The sequence below is a fragment of the Acipenser ruthenus genome, chromosome 15 (genome assembly GCF_902713425.1).
Source record: "Acipenser ruthenus chromosome 15, fAciRut3.2 maternal haplotype, whole genome shotgun sequence".
NCBI lineage: Eukaryota > Metazoa > Chordata > Actinopteri > Acipenseriformes > Acipenseridae > Acipenser > Acipenser ruthenus.
Window position 1 is genome coordinate 469,489 of NC_081203.1, and position 19,290 is coordinate 488,778.

A 19,290-nucleotide genomic window follows, 5' to 3' on the forward strand; every position below is an offset into this window, starting at 1 on the left:
GGGCGTGTGTTGTTGTGTAGCTGACAAAGCAGGTGACAAAGCAGGTGTGCCAGTTTATTTTTGTGATTTATACAGCTAAAAAAAAAAAAAAAAAAAAAAAAAAGCAGTGGCATCTGTGGTTTAAAAAAAAAACACCAGCAAAATAAAACCTACTACAGCAGGAATATAAAAAAAGACCACAAGATTTCAGCAAGATTGCATTAGTAGCAGCGCTGTCACAACGCGATGAAGAAATTTCCTCTTGTTGGCACATATCTGTGAGTGCGAGCGAGCCTCCCAGCTCTGCACATTCAGCTCCTGCTGGCGACTCAAGCTGCACAGGAAGGTAAGAGACCTCGCTACTGTAGTGATCGATCTACACCAGCTCTGCACAAAAGAGACTGGGAGAAATGCTGCACTTGTATCAGATTGAGAGGAACTGTGAGCGGCAGCTTCCAGGGACCCCCATTCAAAGCACATCTCGGTGGCTTCTCTCAAATGAACTTCATTATATTTCAGATATGGGGCACATTTTCAAAGCAAAGTGTATATTACACCATTCTTCAAAAAAAGAGAAAGATAATAATTATTTCTAGGTTTTTGTTTTTAAAGGACTAATTTACTTATAGGAGTAAAAGGCTTTTTTAACCTGTTTTGCTATATGTGGAATATTATATATATATATATATATATATATATATATATATATATATATATATATATATATATATATAAACAGCTGAAGAAGAGCTTTTGCCCGAAATGCCCTGAAAATTTAATTTTTAAATTAAATTTTTTTGTGTACGTTTTTTAAAAACCTTTTCTTTCATATGCCTTGAATTTTGTACACTGTAGTTATATATCTATATCTGTATCTATATCTGTATCTATATATATAATATATTTCAAATATTATTTTTTTAAAATGACCAGTATATTTACATCTTATTTTCTTATAGATATTATTTTAAGCAGCAAAGTTAAATATTACATATTTTTTGAATCTTTTAAACTTTGCGTACATTTTTAATAACCTTTTCTTTCATATGCCTTCAATTTTGTACACTGTAGTTATATATCTATATATATATATATATATATATATATATATATATATATATATATATATATATATATATATATATATATGGGCAGCTGGCTCTTTGAGCTAAAATATATATATATATATATATATATATATATATATATATATATATATATAATTTCAAATATTATTTTTTAAAAATGACCAGTATATTTAGATCACAACATGTATAGATTTCAGATATTATTTTAAGCAGCAAAGTTAAATATTAAATATTTTTTAATCTTTTAAACTTTGTGTACATTTTTAAAAACCTTTTCTTTCATATGCCTTCAATTTTGTACACTGTAGTTATATATCTATATCTGTATCTATATCTATATCTATATATAATTTCAAATATAATTTTTTAAAAATGACCAGTATATTTAGATCACAACATAGATTTCAGATATTATTTTAAGTGGTAAAGTTATGATTGATAATTACATATACACACATTTTCACACGGTTTGTCACAAGCTGGGACTTGCTGTATTGTCTGGTTCGTGTTGAACTGGGACATGCTCATTTTGGAAGTTTGTACTGGAGGAACAATTGAAACTCCCTGATGGGTAACAGTCCAAGCACACCAGTCACGTGACACTGACTCATTGACGCCACCTGCTGGTTAGCTGTGGGTGCATCACCTGCCAGGGGGACAAGCCTTCATGTTTAGGTCTATGGATGAACCATGTGGGTGCAGTCAGTGCATGACTACTCAAACTACGGGCTGCATTCCCAAAAATCACTGCTACAAAATAACACACACACAAAAAAACAAAGCCAGAAATAAACAGCTCCGATATTTCACTTAGAGGGCGATTTCTTTTTTTATTATTATTTTTTTCTTTTTCGTTTTGTGTGTTTTCATTTCGAAAAGTAAATAACATGTGCTCCCTCTGAGGGTGCGCTGCCTTGCGTGACTCACATTCCCTCTGAACTGTAGTAGGTCAGCCCTGAGTTCTGTAGCATTTCATTAGAACCGGAACACCTTGCATGTGTCACACAGACCCCCTGTTCTGAACACCCACTACTGGAGTCAAATGCACCAGGAACATCAAGGCTTCGTGAAGCACCGACACAGAAACCCAATCCTAAAACCACCAACACTTAATCCTAACAACTATCACACTGCAAAATGGCTATTGAGCCCCCAGCCCTTAATAAAAAGTTTCCCATAGTAAAAGCACAGCAAAGTGTGATAAGCCCATGAACGCTTGTTAAAGCATGGTGCAATGAATTGGCATCTCAGCCCTTTCAATTGAATGGTGAGGCGAGGGCTGGAAGTGAACCGTACGGTTCACACGAGAGACATGCCATTCAACTAAAGAGCAAGCTGTGTAGTCTAGAGTACAGCAAGTACGGGTCTCCTGCTGAGCAGCCACGAAGAGGAGACTCGCTACAGTAAGTAAACGTAAACCCTGAGCGGTATGGTGAAGCATATTAAAAAACAAAACCTTGTAAACACTGAGCAGCACTACCATGTTAAACATGTGTGCATTAAACGTTTTCTCTTAAAAATTAGACCCCCCCACCCCCAAATACTGCAGCAATACCCTGAATTGCACAACTATAACCACAAATTCATTGTGGTCTCTGACTACAACAATACCCTTTCCTCCTCAAGTAATGTTCTCTTTTTAAGCTTCATTAGTCCTACACCCCAGATCAGAATTCCCATTGCAGATGGCGCAGAGAGTGTTATCTTGTAAGTATTGAAGATAGCTTTCAACACCAAGGGGATGCTGCAGTTTCAATCTGTGTTGGAGTCTGGCTCAATCCGGGTGAAAACCCAGATCCTGAGGTGGGTCGCTGGGACCTGGGTATACCCTGGTACGTGGTTTCACACTCTACTGGACTCTACCCTGGGTAGAAGTGCCAGTATGAAAGGGGTTTAGGTTGGGCTCTTAGCTGGCTCTCAGTTAGGCACTTTGCGCACTCAGAAAGATCAACACTGCTGATTTGCATTCGTCTGATAAAGATCTGTCATTGTGAAAAAACCTAGCGCCGGTTCCTTTTCCTTCCTTTTTCATTCTTAAATAACACTTTCACAGGCTGGTGCTCTTGCATATCAGTAACAGCATTAAAAATGAGGTTTTTGGTTTTTTTTGTCTTTCTCCTGCCCACATTTTCCCAGACAGAACGTCCTGACTGTTCCAGTGGAGCTCACCAGCCTGTCTCTTCGGTGTCGCTTGCTGCTGTCCAGTTATATCTCTCAGGACCTATGCTCGCCACTTTATTGACTATTTCCAACTCCAACCTGCACAAGCTGTTGTTTGCAGTCATAAAACTAGTGCTGGTTTTCCTGGTCATCTGGCTGGCAGCTTTCAGCATGGACACCACCAAGCGGCCCCACAGAGCCACGCACACGCTGAGGGTCCTGCTGTGGCACTGGCCCTTCGGGAAAAGCTCCAACCTGAGCGGGGACGTCTGCTTGGACCTCTACAACATCCGACACTGCACTCTGACCGACGACCGCTCCCTCTTCAACCAGTCCCATGTGGTTGTATTCCACCACCGGGAGATCCAGAGGAAGGTCTCAGTCCTGCCCACCAGGGAGCGTAGACCCTCGGGGCAGATGTGGGTCTGGATGTCCCTGGAGTCCCCGAGTGGCAACAAAAACGTGAAGGAGCTCAATGGCCTATTCAACTGGACCCTGAGCTACAGGAGGGATGCGGACATCTCCGTGCCATACGGGGAGCTGGTCTCCGGCCGCTGGGCTCACCACCCCAGACCCAAGACCGGACTAGCCACCTGGGTGGTCAGCAACAAGAAGAGGACGCAGCTGAGGAGCCTGGTGTACGCCAGCCTGCGCAACCACCTGAGAGTGGACGTCTTCGGGAAATCCAACCACCGGCCGCTGTGCCCGGACTGCCTCCTACCCACCATCTCCAACTACAGCTTCTACCTGGCCTTTGAGAACTCGGTGTACCAGGACTACATCACAGAGAAGCTCTGGAGGAACGCCTTCATGGCCGGGGCAGTGCCAGTGGTGCTCGGGCCTCCCAGGTCTAACTACGAGGAGTTCCTGCCCCCGGATTCGTTCATCCACGTGGATGACTTCCACTCCACCAAAGAGCTGGCTGGTTACCTCAAGGAGGTGGCGGGCAACGAGAGTCGATATCAGCGCTATTTCGAGTGGAGGAAGACGGCCACCGTGAAGCTGTACACAGACTGGAGGGAGCGGCTTTGTACCATCTGCACCAAGTATGACTGGCTCCCCAAAACTAAAGCTTATCACGATCTGGAGGCTTGGCTTCACAGGTAACTGACAGCAGGGATGTTAGGCAAATACTGAACTGTGTGGTGCTAATTTACTGCAGGGCCGAAGGAAGGTTAAATGATAACATTTCAATGATAATGAAAAGCCCAATATATGCATCGTGCTTTTAACTACAGGATGCCATCAGTTGATTCTTACGAAACCAACGTTGTTTTAAAAGCATTGAAAAGAGCCCCAGTAAGATTGTATTGCAGGCAATGTAAAGACACAGTTGGTTGGTGTTTTATTCCACTTGATTTAAACACGCCGGTTTGTTGTTGTGAAGTTTTTGTAATAAAGTCTTCCGGGTCATTCCATATGATTGCACTGCACAGGTCTGTTTTAGTAACAGTTTAATGCGCTTGATTCATAAGCACTGTCTTGGTCATGCATTTCAAGAGTATTTCATTCATTCAAAATGTGACCCAACATGGTGGTAAAATGCCTCTTCCTCTTGTTTCAACTGCGTTTCCAGCAGCGCTGGTGCAGAAGAACACTGTTTACTTAGCAGTGGTTTCGGTCTGGAAGCGTGGCATCGACAGCTAGCACGGAAAAAAAGCAAACTTGCTCAACCGTCTTTTTTGGTCAATAACATTAAAAACGATGTTTTGTCCCCGGGACTTGACCGGATTATCAGAAGCGGGTGCTGTTAAGTTTCGGTTTTGAAATGGCTAAAAATGTTGCCTTGGACACACCCCATCTTCACCAGGCTTCAAAGGAAACCCTTTATTGTGGTCTGCACCTCTTGCCTGGTGTTTAAAGCTGATCAGACTTTTAGTCAGCAGTGGTTTATGAATCTGCAATCATTAGCATCCAACCACTGCTCCCAAATGTTTCAGAAGATGTTTAAAAATACCCAACCATGAGCGGTGTAGTCATGCTTCTTAAATTAAAATGCGCAGCATGCACAGCGAAATCTTAATCTAAGATATCTTGATTTATATATAAAAAAAAAATGCCAAAGCACTTCGTGGAACTGAACAGACGGTAAAGAAACTTGAACACACAGTACTGCATAGGCAGGCATCGCCATTGTACCAGCGGGCCAACGCCATCTTGTGTCTCAAGTACTGTAGCGATTGTGAATATATAAATACTACATGCGTCATGCTGAAACATTCCAGGGTACAGTACGGCATGTGAAAATCACAATGCAAAAACTCCAGGTAGCAATTAGAATGCAGAGTTCTTTAAAAGGGGAAAAACAAGCCTTTGATTCTGAATAAAACAAGCTTACACTAAAAGTTCCGCTATCAAGTACAGCAAATAAATAAGACAAATAAAGTGTTCTTTAAAAAAAGAGAGAAATTGTAATGGCAGACGATCAGTCCGTTCTCAGGATGTGTTTTGTATTCAGGGCAGTATTACTGTGCAGTGCAATGGTGTTTATCTCTGGTTTCTAAATTTGAAACAACTGCACAATTGTTAATTGAAAGCTTTAAATGAACTATAAGGTTGTGTGTAACCTACAGCTTTCAAGGTGCAACCAGTAAACCAGTGTGAAGCTTTGGTTCAGTATCTTCTCGGTTGAAAAAAAAAAATGAGCAAAACATTACAAAAAAAAAATCTTTGACAGTCAAATCATTTTTAATACAAATTATTAATCATTTAGAATAATTAAATCAGAATGATGTAACATTTTCAATGAGGTCAAAATGTATAGATTTTTCAATTAATTCCCAAGACTTTTTTTTTTTTTTTTTAAATATGTAAAGCAGCTGCCTTCATGTGGAATTGCAAAGGACAAATACAATCAAACGATGTTTTAACAGAAGGTGCAGAGCTCAGTTATACACATGGCAATTTAGCAAACTTTGAAAAGTTAAATCCTGCAGAAACTCCCGGTGAGTCATTTGAAATGGATACAATACAAACCAATACAGGTGCAGGTATAGTGCAGGCCACCTAAAGAGAGTCTTACCTAAATATCACACTATTATTACTATTATTATTATTATTATTATTATTATTATTATTATTATTATTATTAAGACGTTTCCTGATGTGTTCATGTGTTAGTGGTAATACCAGCACTTATTTAGATATTATAAGAAGGAAGCAAATGAATCACGCTGGAGCTTTTCAGTCTATGGTGGTGTAGCCACAGGCCACGGCAACCACGTGGATCCACCTTCCTATATATGTGTTGCTGCTGTTGGGATATTTTTTTATGTACAGTATTTATTTATTCACGTATTAATATATTTAAGTGTTTGTTTATTTGTGCCAGAAATACAACAAAGAAAATATGTATGTTGCCATGTAGTGTAGATAGGGGCAGAAACTATTTCTGAAAGTTTAGAATGACCAAACCAAACGAAGAAGGAAGCTTGTTATTCCTAATTACCTTGCCCATAGCAGAAATGAGTTTCAGCTTCCTAAAATAACAGTGTTTAATTTAAGAGTTATTTATTTATTTATTTTGCAGTGCAAGCGCAGAATGATATAAGCAGAATGATATCAACTCAAATGAAGCGTCTGTTCCACTAGCTCTCTCTGAAGCTGCTGCACCGAGCACAGTAATAGTCGATGCCAGCGTCGTAACCAGACCTGCCATTCTGCCGCGGTTTCAAACTCCAGCTGCCAGTATTAATATGACTGCTTGGTATTTAATATTCAACCTCCAGATTTCTGTTACACGGCAAACCAACACAGAAAATGAACGAGTCTTTTGTAGTTTACCAGAACATTTACACGAGCCTCAGCATTGATGATGCAAAAAATCGACCTCATGGCTCGTGACGGCCATGTTTCTGGGTTTAAAACACACTCCATTAAAGGTTATATTCAGGTAGCAAGCAGCTAATGATTTTAAAAATACCGTCACTTAACACAGCTTTATTTATTGTTCCAGCTTTATTTATTGTTCCAGCTTTATTTATTGTTCTATATATATATATATATATATATATATATATATATATATATATATATATATATATAAACAGCAACGAATTACCTTCCAGTCTTTATTGTCCGTTGAAAACTGCAGCACACCCTGGGGTTTTCAATATCACTGAAATACATTGTGACTGCTTACAATTGCGACCAGAAAGTTTCCAAAGTGCACGAGATATAGTCTACTGCACGCCTTGCCTGCAAGACATATACACAGCAACTTAAACACATCGCACTTTTAAAAAGACACACACAGCAACTTAAACACATCGCACTTTTAAAAAGACACACACAGCAACTTAAACACATCGCACTTAAAAAAAAGACACACACAGCAACTTAAACACATCGCACTTTTAAAAAGACACACACAGCAACTTAAACACATCGCACTTTTAAAAAGACACACACAGCAACTTAAACACATCGCACTTTTAAAAAGACACACACAGCAACTTAAACACATCGCACTTTTAAAAAGACACACACAGCAACTTAAACACATCGCACTTTTAAAAAGACACACACAGCAACTTAAACACATCGCACTTTTAAAAAGACACACACAGCAACTTAAACACATCGCACTTAAAAAAAAGACACACACAGCAACTTAAACACATCGCACTTTTAAAAAGACACACACAGCAACTTAAACACATCGCACTTTTAAAAAGACACACACAGCAACTTAAACACATCGCACTTTTAAAAAGACACACACAGCAACTTAAACACATCGCACTTTTAAAAAGACACACACACACACACATCGCACGCCAGCTCCTTCAAGCTGGGGTTTGGTTTGATGCCCCTCGTTTTAAATGTAGGTGAAGCGCGCCGTTGACTAAGAAGACCATTGAAAGCTGCTGGCCCGCACAGGGTTTAGTTGGTGGTTTCTGCAGTTTAAAAATTATTTCATTTGCAATGACAACCGTGCTCTGTGATTTATCTGAAAGAATGCCATGATTAAAAAATAAATCAACCAGAAAGAAGCGGTGCGTGCATTGACTCAGAATGGAACCGTGTCGGCGGCCGCTGTCTGCTCTCGGTTCAATCTGCCCGGCCAGAGACACGTCATAAAAACTCGAGATTACAATTCTACTGACACCAATCAAACCAGATTCACATTGCAACCAGTGCAACTTTTTTTTTTTTTTTTAATGATAGAAACAAGAGGATTTTACGCCTCGGGGAATACCATTGGTTGCAGACGCATGTCTGTGCTTTTATAATGACTTTGTGAAATTTAACTTTAAGAGAGTAAAGCCATTTGAGAGACAGAATTATTCTGTAGGCCTACCAGTCAAATTAAAAACTCAGCGTTCAGTATGTCTTTCTGAAAACATCGGAACATAATTAAAGGGACACTAGTATTATTATTATTATTATTATTATTATTATTATTATTATTATTATTATTATTATTAACATTAGCACAATATTCTTCTCATTAATAATAGTATTATTCATCATGTTATTATTATTTGTATTTATTAGAAATGATTTCTTTTGGATTAGTCCACTGATGTTCAAGCCTAGACAACACTTTCAGGATGCTGTTCAAACACGTGGTAAGACCGGGTCTCTGCACTGACTGATACACGAAGCAGCTTGAAACCCGTGTTTATGTCCACAGTATGCACTTTTGCTGTCGTCTTCGTCAGCATTTTTACAAACAAAAATAAATAAACAAACAAAAAAAAAACCTTGTCAGCCTTCTTACAGTAGTAATAGGTGTTCCTAATGGTCTCTTCATTGCATCAGGACTGAATCAGACAGATGTGTGGACTCTCTGCAAACACTTCAAATATGCGGAGAGAGGAGGCCGATTCAGGTTTAGTTTATTACTGGTTCAATGGCTTTAGCCCTCTTAGAAAACATGCAGATGACACAGGAAGTGTGGGTGTCACAGACTACCTGAAAATAAGGCAGACTAACTGAGTTTTCTTTCAAAACTGCACATATCAGACCTACTCAGCAGACGGAAGTACACTTGCTAGATGCCGCGCCACAGCCTACCAGCGGCTCACGCTGCACTGCAGTGGAAATCAGGAATGAAACATCAGTCAATGCAACTACCAGGCTGGAAGTGTGATTTGGGCAACACGTGCGTTTTTGCTCCTCTAAAGTCAAGTCTAAACAATGAAAATAAATACTAAAAAAGTGTTTATGTGCTCCGTAAGATGTATGCTGAGCATCTGGCTTTACAGTGTAGCCATGGAGCGCTTTCTAGTTTGTTTTTGTACGTTTTGTACGTTAGATTCTCACGTTTGCAGCTTTGTGTTTATAATAATAATAATAATAATAATAATAATAATAAAAACACAAAATGCAGAATCATAAGAAAGTCTTTCTAAAGAAGTAAGTTTTAAAACTGGATTTAAAAACACTCAAATTAGCAGAGCCTGTAATCTCTATAGGAAGGGAGTTCCACAATGTGGGGCACAGCAACTAAATGCCCCGTCGCCCACAGTGCGTAGGCAAGCGCGAAGGACAGCAATCTAAGATCATGCGAGCGGAGGTTGCGGGTAGGAGTATAAACAGATAAAAGATCAGTTAAATAAAGTGGGGCCAGCCCATGAAGAGCCTTATAGGTAAGCAGTAGAATTTTAAAATCGACTCGGAACCTAACAGGCAGTCAATGCAAGGCCTCTAAAACAGGAGTAATATGATCTCTGCTGGAAGACCTGGACAGAATTCTGGATGCAGAGTTCTGGACATATTGAAGTCTGGCAAGGATGCAATTTGAGACACCAGCAAACAGGGCATTACAGTAGTCAATCCTGGAAAACACAAACGCATGGACTAGTTTTTCAGCCGCAGATTGCGAAAGCATAGGTCGCAGTCTAGCTATGTTTCTGAGGTGGAAAAAAGAAATCTTGACAGTGTTTAACACATGCGGTTCAAAGGTTAACCCTGGATCAAACATCACACCCAGATTTTTCAATTTAGAAGTAAACTCAAGCAAGGTGCCATTGACAGACAGATTTAAGGCATTAGTTTTACCTAACTGACAAGAAGTGCCAAGCAGCATTACCTTGTTAACAAACATATACCCGTTTCAGCACTACGCTTTTGAGGGAGGAATTGGGGCACGGTTACCACCAGAGCTGGTGCAGGCTTGTTTCTGTGGTTGGGGTGGTGTGCAAATATCTGTCACAATGTGACTGGACCTGCCAGGAGAGATTGAGTGGAAATGAATCACTCGTCTTAAAGCCCCCTCTCCCCCTTTGCTTCCTTTCTGAAACCCTCAGAGCTGCTCGACGCTGCTGTGGAAGAATAAGTCAGAATTCAAGAGTGAAACCGACCTACTATTGCAGGCACGCATCCCTCATATGAATCGAGCAGCCCCATTATTTTACCTTTCTGTCCTGTTGTGATTTCTTTCAAACACATTCTTTCAACAGAGGTGTTGCGTCCCACTGGAATGCCAGCGTTCCACAGTTCAGTTTTACTCTGAAACACCCACACTAGTCCATGAGACTAATCCAGGCACACTCCTGCAAACACAGGTTAAAAATGCCATGCTTTCACAGTGCTGTTTTGGTCTGTATTTGGAGCTTGGTCCCTGTAAGGTAACCTTCTTGAGTATCTGATCAAACAGCTTGCATGCACTTCAGAGAGTGCGGCCTGACTCATTATTCTTAGAAGGGTTCTTGTGCTCGGCTGGCCTTTTTTTTTTTTTTTTTGCACAACATCAATTTCAGGAAAGACCAGATAAGAAACACCAGCTTCTTTGAAAAACCCTCACAACAGCTCAGCTTTCACACTTGTATTCTGAAACCACTCTCTGAAAGCAGACAGTTGTGCTTTAGAAGCCACCACACAGAGCAGAGACGCTTCTTGGAGCAATGTTTGTATTCTGAGATTAACTGCAATTCAGTTAATGCACTGTTGTTTATATGCATGGGGGTTGAAAACCTGTCACCTTAACACACCCACACCCACACCCACACCCACACCAACGCGCTCTCCCATCAGGGCTGTTTGTTGTTGGCGGCATATTTGGTTTCTGTACCTTGTCAACTCCGTGTGGCCCTGGCTTTAGATCTGAGCCTGTTTATCCCTTACATATATACAAACCCAAGCTTTACTGCTTTTGTTTTTTTTAAAACATGCGTTTCTACATATTAGATGTGGAAAATGATTTTAAAAACAGGATGACAAAATGACTGAGAAAGGAAGTCAGGCACATAGAAAAAAGCTGTTTTTATATTCTGCTTCTGCTGATTGAAGTGCACAGGGGCGCGAGGCACACCCCTGAAGAACCTGGAAAAAATGACTTTAAACTTCTACCTTATCTTATCTCGCTTCTGATGGTGCAAGAGATTGTGCTGGAGTAATCACGTGACAACACAATCTCTCCCCAGAGCACAGGCTGCAATTCCTTCTGTTATAAATAAAATAGCAGGGAGCAGGAAAAGGGAGAAGTGAAAACACAACAGCGATACCGAGCGGTGGTTTCCAGGAACGCGATGGTTAACAAGAACGGGTGTACAGGAACGTCCCCACATGACCATTAACACAGCACAATATTTGAATAGCAATTGGCTTTTTTTCTGGCATTAAATATTCCTTGCAGAGGCGTGCAACTTCTGAGATTAGCAGCTTTGTACAGGGATTGCTTAGGAGAGAAAAATATATATATTAAAAATAAATAAATAACCCAACCACCAAAAGCATAATGAATGACAAAACCAAAAGAAAGTAGTATAAAAGAAAGTAGCAGCAATGATTTAATTAATTACACATCAAAAAAAAAAAAAGATATTCAGATATCAAATATACAGACTTTGGCTAAATAATAAATTAGCGAATAGGCAGAGGTACAGGATTAGCAATAACTGGAACGTTTAACCTTATCTGAGAATAAGCCACACCAAACAAGAGACTACAACAATTGCATCGTACTTTGCTTGCGTTTTAAAAAGCAGTTTTGGGCACCTTTACCCTCCCCCGGCCGTTCAACCCAAGTTTGAAATGCATCTGTTATTTGACGATTCAGTAGTTGAGGCTGTGGTTGGAACAAGGTGCTGGATTGGAATAACCTGATCAAGGCACAAATGAGTAATAGTGGTTTAGATCACTTCTATAGAAAAATAAAGAAAACGGTGGCCTTTGAGTGGCAAGGCTCTGTAAAGCAGTGCAAGGAGAGCTTTCCTGCATGACTCAAGTGTGACTAGACTTTGCATATTTCATTGTGCTTCACAGATCTCCCCACTGCCACCCCTCCAGACTGGGAGATCAATGAGATTAGAAAAAGAGAATGGGTCTGGGTGGGCCATGAAATATTTCAATTGATCCAGAACCCCAGGATGCATGGTCAGTTACAGGTCTGCAATCACCCCCCACAGCAGTGAGCAAACAGAGGGAGGGGGCCAGACAGCACAGCCCCTTTGATACAGGCAGTTTCAGCATGCCTGTTCTCTGTCCTTAGCATGAAGTCACTGGAGGAGAAGCTCAGACAACGACAGAGACGCTGCAGTGAAATGTTCCTGCAGAACCTCCGGTCTCCTGTATCACGAGGGGACTCGAATACACACGAGGGACACCCGGACCAGAGCGATCAGCAAGCAAAGGAGTTAAGAAAAGTCTCTGCAGCTTGGAAAAACTGTGAGCACAAAATATATATAAAAGAAAAGGATTAACACTTTTAAAAAGACAGCCCTCTTAAAAATCGAAGCTAGCTGGCTGCTGTCAGTCCTTCCTCTGCAAGCGTCCAGTCTAGCTGGTTCTCAGTCCTTTCGTTCACATCGACTGGCCGGGTAGGGGCTGGGGTTCTAGCTGGTCAGGTGTCCCAGCCCCACAGGGAATCCCTGGGGCAGGGTCTGCTTGAAGACCTCTGGCTTGTGGAAGGCGGGTAGGTAGAGGTGTGGGGGTGCAGTGCCAGGGTACCCCTGAGTTTGGAGATGCCCGTTGCACAGGGGCATTTGTGGGCTGGGATCGAAATACTGCCCCTCTGCACCCTCCTCTTCAAAGGGCAGGGCCAGACGCTTCCCCTTCTGACGTCGATTACAGAACCACACCCGCACCACCTGAGAGGAGAGGAGAGGGGAGAGGTCAGGGGGAGCAGAGCGACACACACCACTCTACAAATACAACTTGTACAGTCCAAACAAACATTGCTGGACGAGCAGAATTTATAAATGACTGCATCTAACACAGCATGCAAGTAAACCAGTGCATAGATGAACTGCACACATTTAATGCAATGTGGTATTAATTATATTTTTGTCTGAGCTCAATGAAAAGGAATATTTGTTTACATTTTGAAAATATTAACCAGCACCTGTTCATTGTCATTACTTTAGTACAACAGCTGCAAACAAGGACAATGGTTTGACACATTGTAATCTTTAAAATCATTTTGATAATGCAACTACAGTATCCGAACACCAGAAGTCACTACACACCAAGTAAAGGCTATACAATGGCATTCTTGCAAGGTGTAGTATTTCTCCCAGTGAAGGTATTAAAAGGAAAGCAGCATACATCTTTCTCCAGGCGGAGGTCCTCTGCGATCTGCGTGATGTCCTGGGTGTTGGGCTTCGGGCACTTGATGAAGTAGGACTCGAGAGCGCCGCGCACGGTCACCTCCAGGCTGGTCCTGCGCTTCCTCTTCCGGGCGTCAGCAAACACACGCTCAATCTTATACATCTGAGAGAGAGAGCACGAGAGAGAGAGAGAGAGAGAAAGAAAGAGAGAGAGAGAGCATCTCATTACAGCATTCTCAGGACACACACCAGCCAGGACGGCGCCGTGTTTGGAGCGCCCGTACGCTGCACAGGACGGCGCCGTGTTTGGAGCTGTACTCACATCCTGCGGGTTGTCTGTGTTCTCAGCCTCGTTCAGCCAGCGTTGCAGCAGTGGCTTCAGCTTGCACATGTTCTTGAAGCTCAGCTGCAGAGCTTCGAACCGGCAGATCGTGGTCTGACTGAACATCTTCCCTGCAAGGAGAAGCAGAAGAGACACTCATTGGCACACAGAAGAAATAACCAATACTCCAAAAACACAGGGTCGGAACAGGGGTCAGACATTGAGCAAGACCTCCAGTCGAAATGGATTGCCATTGAATTGAAAGTTCCTTTGTAGCATTTCTAAATGCAGCACTGTTAGGCGTTGAACAGCTTTGGAGGAGTGTGCTCATAGACTGGAAGAGGGCAGTGCCTGGACTCACCGTAGAGGTTGCCCAGCGCCAGCCCCACGTCAGCCTGCGTGAATCCCAGGGTGATCCGCTTGTGTTTCAGTTCCTTGGCAAACTGCTCCAGCTCCTCCGTGGACAAATTCTCCTGAGAACAGACAAGCGAGGCACTGACAAGCAGGGACTTGAGAGCAGGGCTGTGCTGTACCACTCCAGGGCTAACAGGCAAAATGACCGACCACTTCAGGGTTTGGACTGAGGGTTAAATGGTTATATTAAAACCATTTTAGAACAGAGCTGGGACAAAAAGACCAGGAGAGACAATTTCATCACAGAAAACACCCTGAACTAACACTGCAAGACAAAATGAAGTGGCTGACCACAAGAAATAACTAAATCTTACAGCATCACCCATGGACTTCCTGCACGGTCACCCTGCAATAGCAAGTCACCAATACCTAATGCTTGCTTACATAACAGTGCATTATGAAGCCAAACATGCATTAGAACTACTGGTTACAGAATTGGTGGTTATCCATTATAAACAAAATATGAGATAGAGAGAGACAGAGACAGAGAGAGAGAGAGACAGAGAGATGCAAGCAAGCCCCAGCACAGTGACTGAAATCTAGCGGCGCCTTAGAAGGCACACCTCAAAAAAGGATTGGGGACATTTTGAATTTCTCAGCTTGTGTACTCACAGGCAGCTCGGCTAAAACCTGAACAACTTGATAAACTGTGTGTTTTATTTTACACACACTCCAATCAATACATGTAAATGTTCTCTTCAGTTTTTTAAAAGGTCACCCAACTACAAAAAAAAAAAAATACAAATTGTTTCACAAATTTAAAATATGTGCAAATTATTACCTCTTCTTCCGAGTCGCTAGACTGCCCCACTTCACTGCCCGCGCCACTGGAGGAGCCGCTGCTCCCGGGGTTCGAGGTCTGTTGCACTGGGACCAGTAGCGTTTGGGGCGCTGCCGTCGTGAAGACACCAGCCGTCGGGTAACTGTGGCTACTGGGCGAAGAGGAGACCGGAGTGGCGGCGGGGGCTGGGGCGTGGGTCAAGCCGGGCCAGAACGAAGGGTTCCAGTGGTTTGAGTGATAAACCCCGGGGGCCATGGTAGCGGGCGGCGGTGGCAGCGCTGATTTTCTTTCAGGCGAGAATTCGTCCAGTTTTTCGGTTTTAATGTCGCTTTTGATCTGATCCCGGGTTTCTGCGATGCGTGGGCTCAGATTCGCCGGTTGGTGGGCTGTGGTCAGTCCCGCTACTTGGCCCGTGAGCTCCGGGGTAGAGAAGGGGTACCAGTGTCTAGCTTGGCTCAGGTCCGCTACCTGAATATCGGGATGTCGATAGTCACCGCCGACTGCAGAAAACGGGAAGAAATGTTGGGCGGCGATACCGTTGTAGCAGGCGGGTTTATTGAACACGGAGTTCGGGTCTTGTAGCATCCCGTTGGCGAACTGAAGAGAAGCGGCTAGGCTCTCCTGCGTGTACATCGTCCGGTGGAGCTCGTGTGCCCGACTGGAAGCCTCCGAACCCGGGGTGACAGACCGATCAGACATGCTTAGCTTCGGAGATTAATGAATTAGTCAAACGGGTTTGGTATCTCCGGGTTAAAGGCAGCGCAACGTCCAGATGTTAACTTGAATGCGAAGCGGTCCTGGATCGCCAATTCCCGTCACCGAGCTTTCCAAATGTGTTGTTTGTTTGGTGTTTTTTAATTATTATTATTGTTGTTGTTTAATTCATGGTCCTTGCTGTGTCACTCTTTCCTGCTCGTGTTTTTTAACAAATTAAAAAGTCCCGACATGATTGATCACATAAAGCTGAATTAAAACGCTATATCCATGACGCCTGTGTGTGTTCCAACAACCAGCTCCGACACGTTTGAACTAAATCAAACGCGCGCTAAGTCCGAGCCTTCATTAATTAGCCTTGCAGCTAATGGTACTTGACTCCGTGCTCTCATTGGTCAACACAAAACCATTGTCCCCAGCTGATTGTAAATGAACTTGATCGTTTTCAGGGAGGGGGTCGTCTAAGTAAACTTTTCAAACTCTTTACAGGCCGCTTTACTGCATGCTTACTCTCGACACCCCGTAGCAGCATGTGCGGGGCAATAGGCATCCTTTACTGGCGTCGCTTTCGAGTGGGGTCGGAGTAGAGATCCGATTGATTCATTCAGGGGGTTGTCTGCTCCCGCACGGCAAATTACAAATGCAAAATAACTCTTCTGTAGGATTGATACCCAGATGTGACATTAGGCACATTCTAAAACGTTATTATAATTTAATAGCTCATTAACGGCTTTATCGGTACACTTTTGACTTCGCCAGTGAGCTTTTACGCACGCGTCACATTCTATGTATGCCTTAATGCAAACACAGCGTGTCGTCAAATCACCGTCTATGTGTTTCCTATTTAATAAAACGAGTTGTTACAGATTAATTGGAATAGGAAAACATCAACAGATACGTGTGCTTGTTTAAACCAATGCATGCTTTTCCAGGCTCCCGGTGTAATTAGACTCTAGCGAAACTTTACCACACATTTCACATTGTTAAAATGAGTAGATTCAATTTTCTTCAGTAGGGCCTATACATTTTGTCAGCGACCGTCATTCAGCTTTGAAGCCCAGGAAAGTAAAACTGTTTGATTTCACAAAAGCAGCTGATAAATGAACCACGCGGTGGTTGTTTACGCGCATGTGTCCGCACGCCACACGCGCAAAACCTCCCAAACAAACGGGTGTAGTACCGGTACGCCGTTCTTCATATCTCGAGTGTGATTCAGTAAAGACAGCTTGAACTGTTTGCCTCCAAAACCGGGACACCTCGTTAATAACACAGCACAAGGCAAGTGAAACTGTGTCAAAAGCGATTTGCATTGAAACAGCTTTATTGCGGGGCGAGTTAGTGCTGTAATTGCAGAAATAATGGGTGTAATTTAAAATGAACGTGTAACGCAAACCTGTAGCTGTTATCCATGGAGAGCCGGCAGGATATCTGCATGTCTAGCCGCGCTATTATTCGTGTCTGTCGAACAATACAAAGCCCAGGTTGTGCAATCAATGCTATAGCAATAACTAGAGCTGCAGGAGAGATGAAGTTTGACAAGTTAGTTATACGTGTAGGGACATAACTCAGCTGGCTCAAGTGTGAGACAAGCTCTAACTGGTATACTGAGTCAATCCCATACAGGGACTCCTTCCTGGTTTCATTGCACTACTATTGTGGGGTTTTCATTCAAAGATTATGCAAATTGCACCTTGTGTGGAAACAGCTTCAATCGATGTCTGGCATTGCTAACTGCACATTTCATGTTTGTTTTAGAGTTAATAAAACATTGTGCTACATTTTCATGCAATAAGGTATTTCCTACTGTGCAAAAATGTGTTTCTAGTGGAAGATTAGCATGTGTTTGCCTGATCCTAATCAAATACTACTACTACTACTAATACTGATAATAATAATAATAATAATAATAATACTGATAATAATAATAATAATAATAATAATAATAATAATAATAATAATAATAATGATGATGATGATGATGATGATGTCCTCTGCAGCTCTCCAGATGCAGCCTCCCCCTCTCCTCCTCCAGGTAGTGATGGGGTGCAGATTGTTCCAGGAAGTAAAGCTGCAGGGTGCTCATTGTCTCAGGATCTGCAGTGCTCACACACCTCTCCTGCTGCAGAGGCTCTTTAGCAGTCTTTCAGCTTCCACAATGACCCGTCTCTTTGATTCATTGTTCATTCAAACGCCTTCCACAGCTTGTGTGTGTGTGTACATGTGCATGTGAGTGTGTGTGTGTGTATAATTGTGTGTGAGTTTGAGTGTGTGTGTGTGTGTATATAATTGTGTATGAGTTTGAGTGTGTGTGTGTAAGTGTGTGTGTAATTGTGTGTGAGTTTGAGTGTGTGTGTGTGTAATTGTGTATGAGTTTGAGTGTGTGAGTGTGTGTGTAAGTGTGTGTGTGTGGTGCACAAGCTCATTTATTTAATGTAACTCTTTCAGCACTAAGACAGATAGAGACTAGCCTGGGGTAAGTCATTGAATTGATTTGACTGGGTCTATTTTAATGGCAGGTTGTAATATCCACCACCCTGCTATACTTTATCATGCTTTCATTATACTCTGCTTAATCCAGGGAACTTTTATAAGGGCAGTGAGAGGGTCCAGTCCCCCTGCCTGCCAGAGGGTCCAGTCCCCCTGCCTGCCAGAGGGTCCAGTCCCCCTGCCTGCGAGAGGGTCCAGTCCCCCTGCCTGCGAGAGGGTCCAGTCTCCCTGCCTGCGAGAGGGTCCAGTCTCCCTGCCTGCGAGAGGGTCCAGTCCCCCTGCCTGCGAGAGGGTCCTGTCCCTCTGCCTGCGAGAGGGTCCAGTCCCCCTGCCTGCGAGAGGGTCCAGTCCTCAGGCTTCTGTTGATGTTAGGAGATTCCGTCACTCCTAATCCCACTCTGGATAACAATCTCCTTGCTGTCTGCTCCCTTTGGGAATCAACCAGCTTCAAGCAGATAAGCAGAGGTGGCCTTCCCTCCCCAATTAAAAGGGACCAGGGACACAAGCAGGGGGTGGGGTGCTGACAAAGACATCAAACTAGACCTGCCAGGGCTTGGAGCTTGGAGCTGAAGCCCCCCAGGCTCAATTCTCATGCAAAGCCAGGTCCTTGGGAAGGGATGAATGGGAGTTCAGTGGAGGACATGCAGATTGTCCAGGGCTAATTGGAAAAGCAGCCAGAAGTCTTTGACCGTGTTCCCCCTCTCAGTGTAGCTCTTTCAGAGTGAAAAGGGATGAGGTCAGTGTTCCGGCTAAACAAGCCCCTATCTGCACATTTCAGACTGAAGTGTAAAATACAACAAAGATGACGCATGGCAGCAGGGTTAATAAGACTGGTGCTAACACGTGCTC

The 19,290-nt window shown here is 42.7% G+C and overlaps 2 protein-coding genes across 3 annotated transcripts; one reads left to right on the top strand and one right to left on the bottom strand.

Moving 5' to 3' along the window:
* The first annotated feature begins 164 nt into the window (after window positions 1–164).
* On the top strand, window positions 165–18,656 carry LOC117396675 (alpha-(1,3)-fucosyltransferase 7-like). 2 transcript variants are annotated; one of them, XM_058986686.1, is made up of 3 exons: window positions 165–325; window positions 3,204–4,330; window positions 18,533–18,656. In XM_058986686.1, exons 2-3 carry the CDS (start codon window positions 3,291–3,293, stop codon window positions 18,543–18,545), a joined length of 1,053 nt encoding a protein of 350 aa, XP_058842669.1. In that variant the 5' UTR covers window positions 165–325; window positions 3,204–3,290; the 3' UTR covers window positions 18,546–18,656. The 2 variants fall into 2 exon arrangements, with proteins under 2 accessions (XP_058842669.1, XP_058842668.1); XM_058986685.1 differs by lacking the exon at window positions 165–325 and having other exon boundaries at window positions 1,465–4,330.
* LOC117396677 (POU domain, class 5, transcription factor 1) lies at window positions 11,938–16,711 on the bottom strand. The gene is made up of 5 exons (XM_058986684.1): window positions 15,241–16,711; window positions 14,407–14,518; window positions 14,046–14,176; window positions 13,722–13,886; window positions 11,938–13,264 (listed from the first exon to the last, which is right to left on the bottom strand). The coding sequence occupies exons 1-5, from the start codon at window positions 15,937–15,939 to the stop codon at window positions 13,010–13,012; spliced, it is 1,362 nt and encodes a 453-aa protein (XP_058842667.1). The 5' UTR covers window positions 15,940–16,711; the 3' UTR covers window positions 11,938–13,009.
* Window positions 18,657–19,290: the final 634 nt, after the last annotated feature.

What these genes read in the sequence shown, in the direction of transcription:
- LOC117396675 (XM_058986685.1), top strand. Translation starts at nt 3,156, where the DNA reads ATGAGGTTTTTGGTTTTTTTTGTCTTTCTCCTGCCCACATTTTCCCAG.
- LOC117396677 (XM_058986684.1), bottom strand. Translation starts at nt 15,939, where the DNA reads ATGTCTGATCGGTCTGTCACCCCGGGTTCGGAGGCTTCCAGTCGGGCA. An exon ending in GGCGCTGGGCAACCTCTACG is followed by an intron (nt 14,177 to 14,406) that starts GTGAGTCCAGGC and finishes TTCTCCTTGCAG; the next exon opens with GGAAGATGTTCAGTCAGACC. An exon ending in ACACAGACAACCCGCAGGAT is followed by an intron (nt 13,887 to 14,045) that starts GTGAGTACAGCT and finishes TCTCTCTCTCAG; the next exon opens with ATGTATAAGATTGAGCGTGT.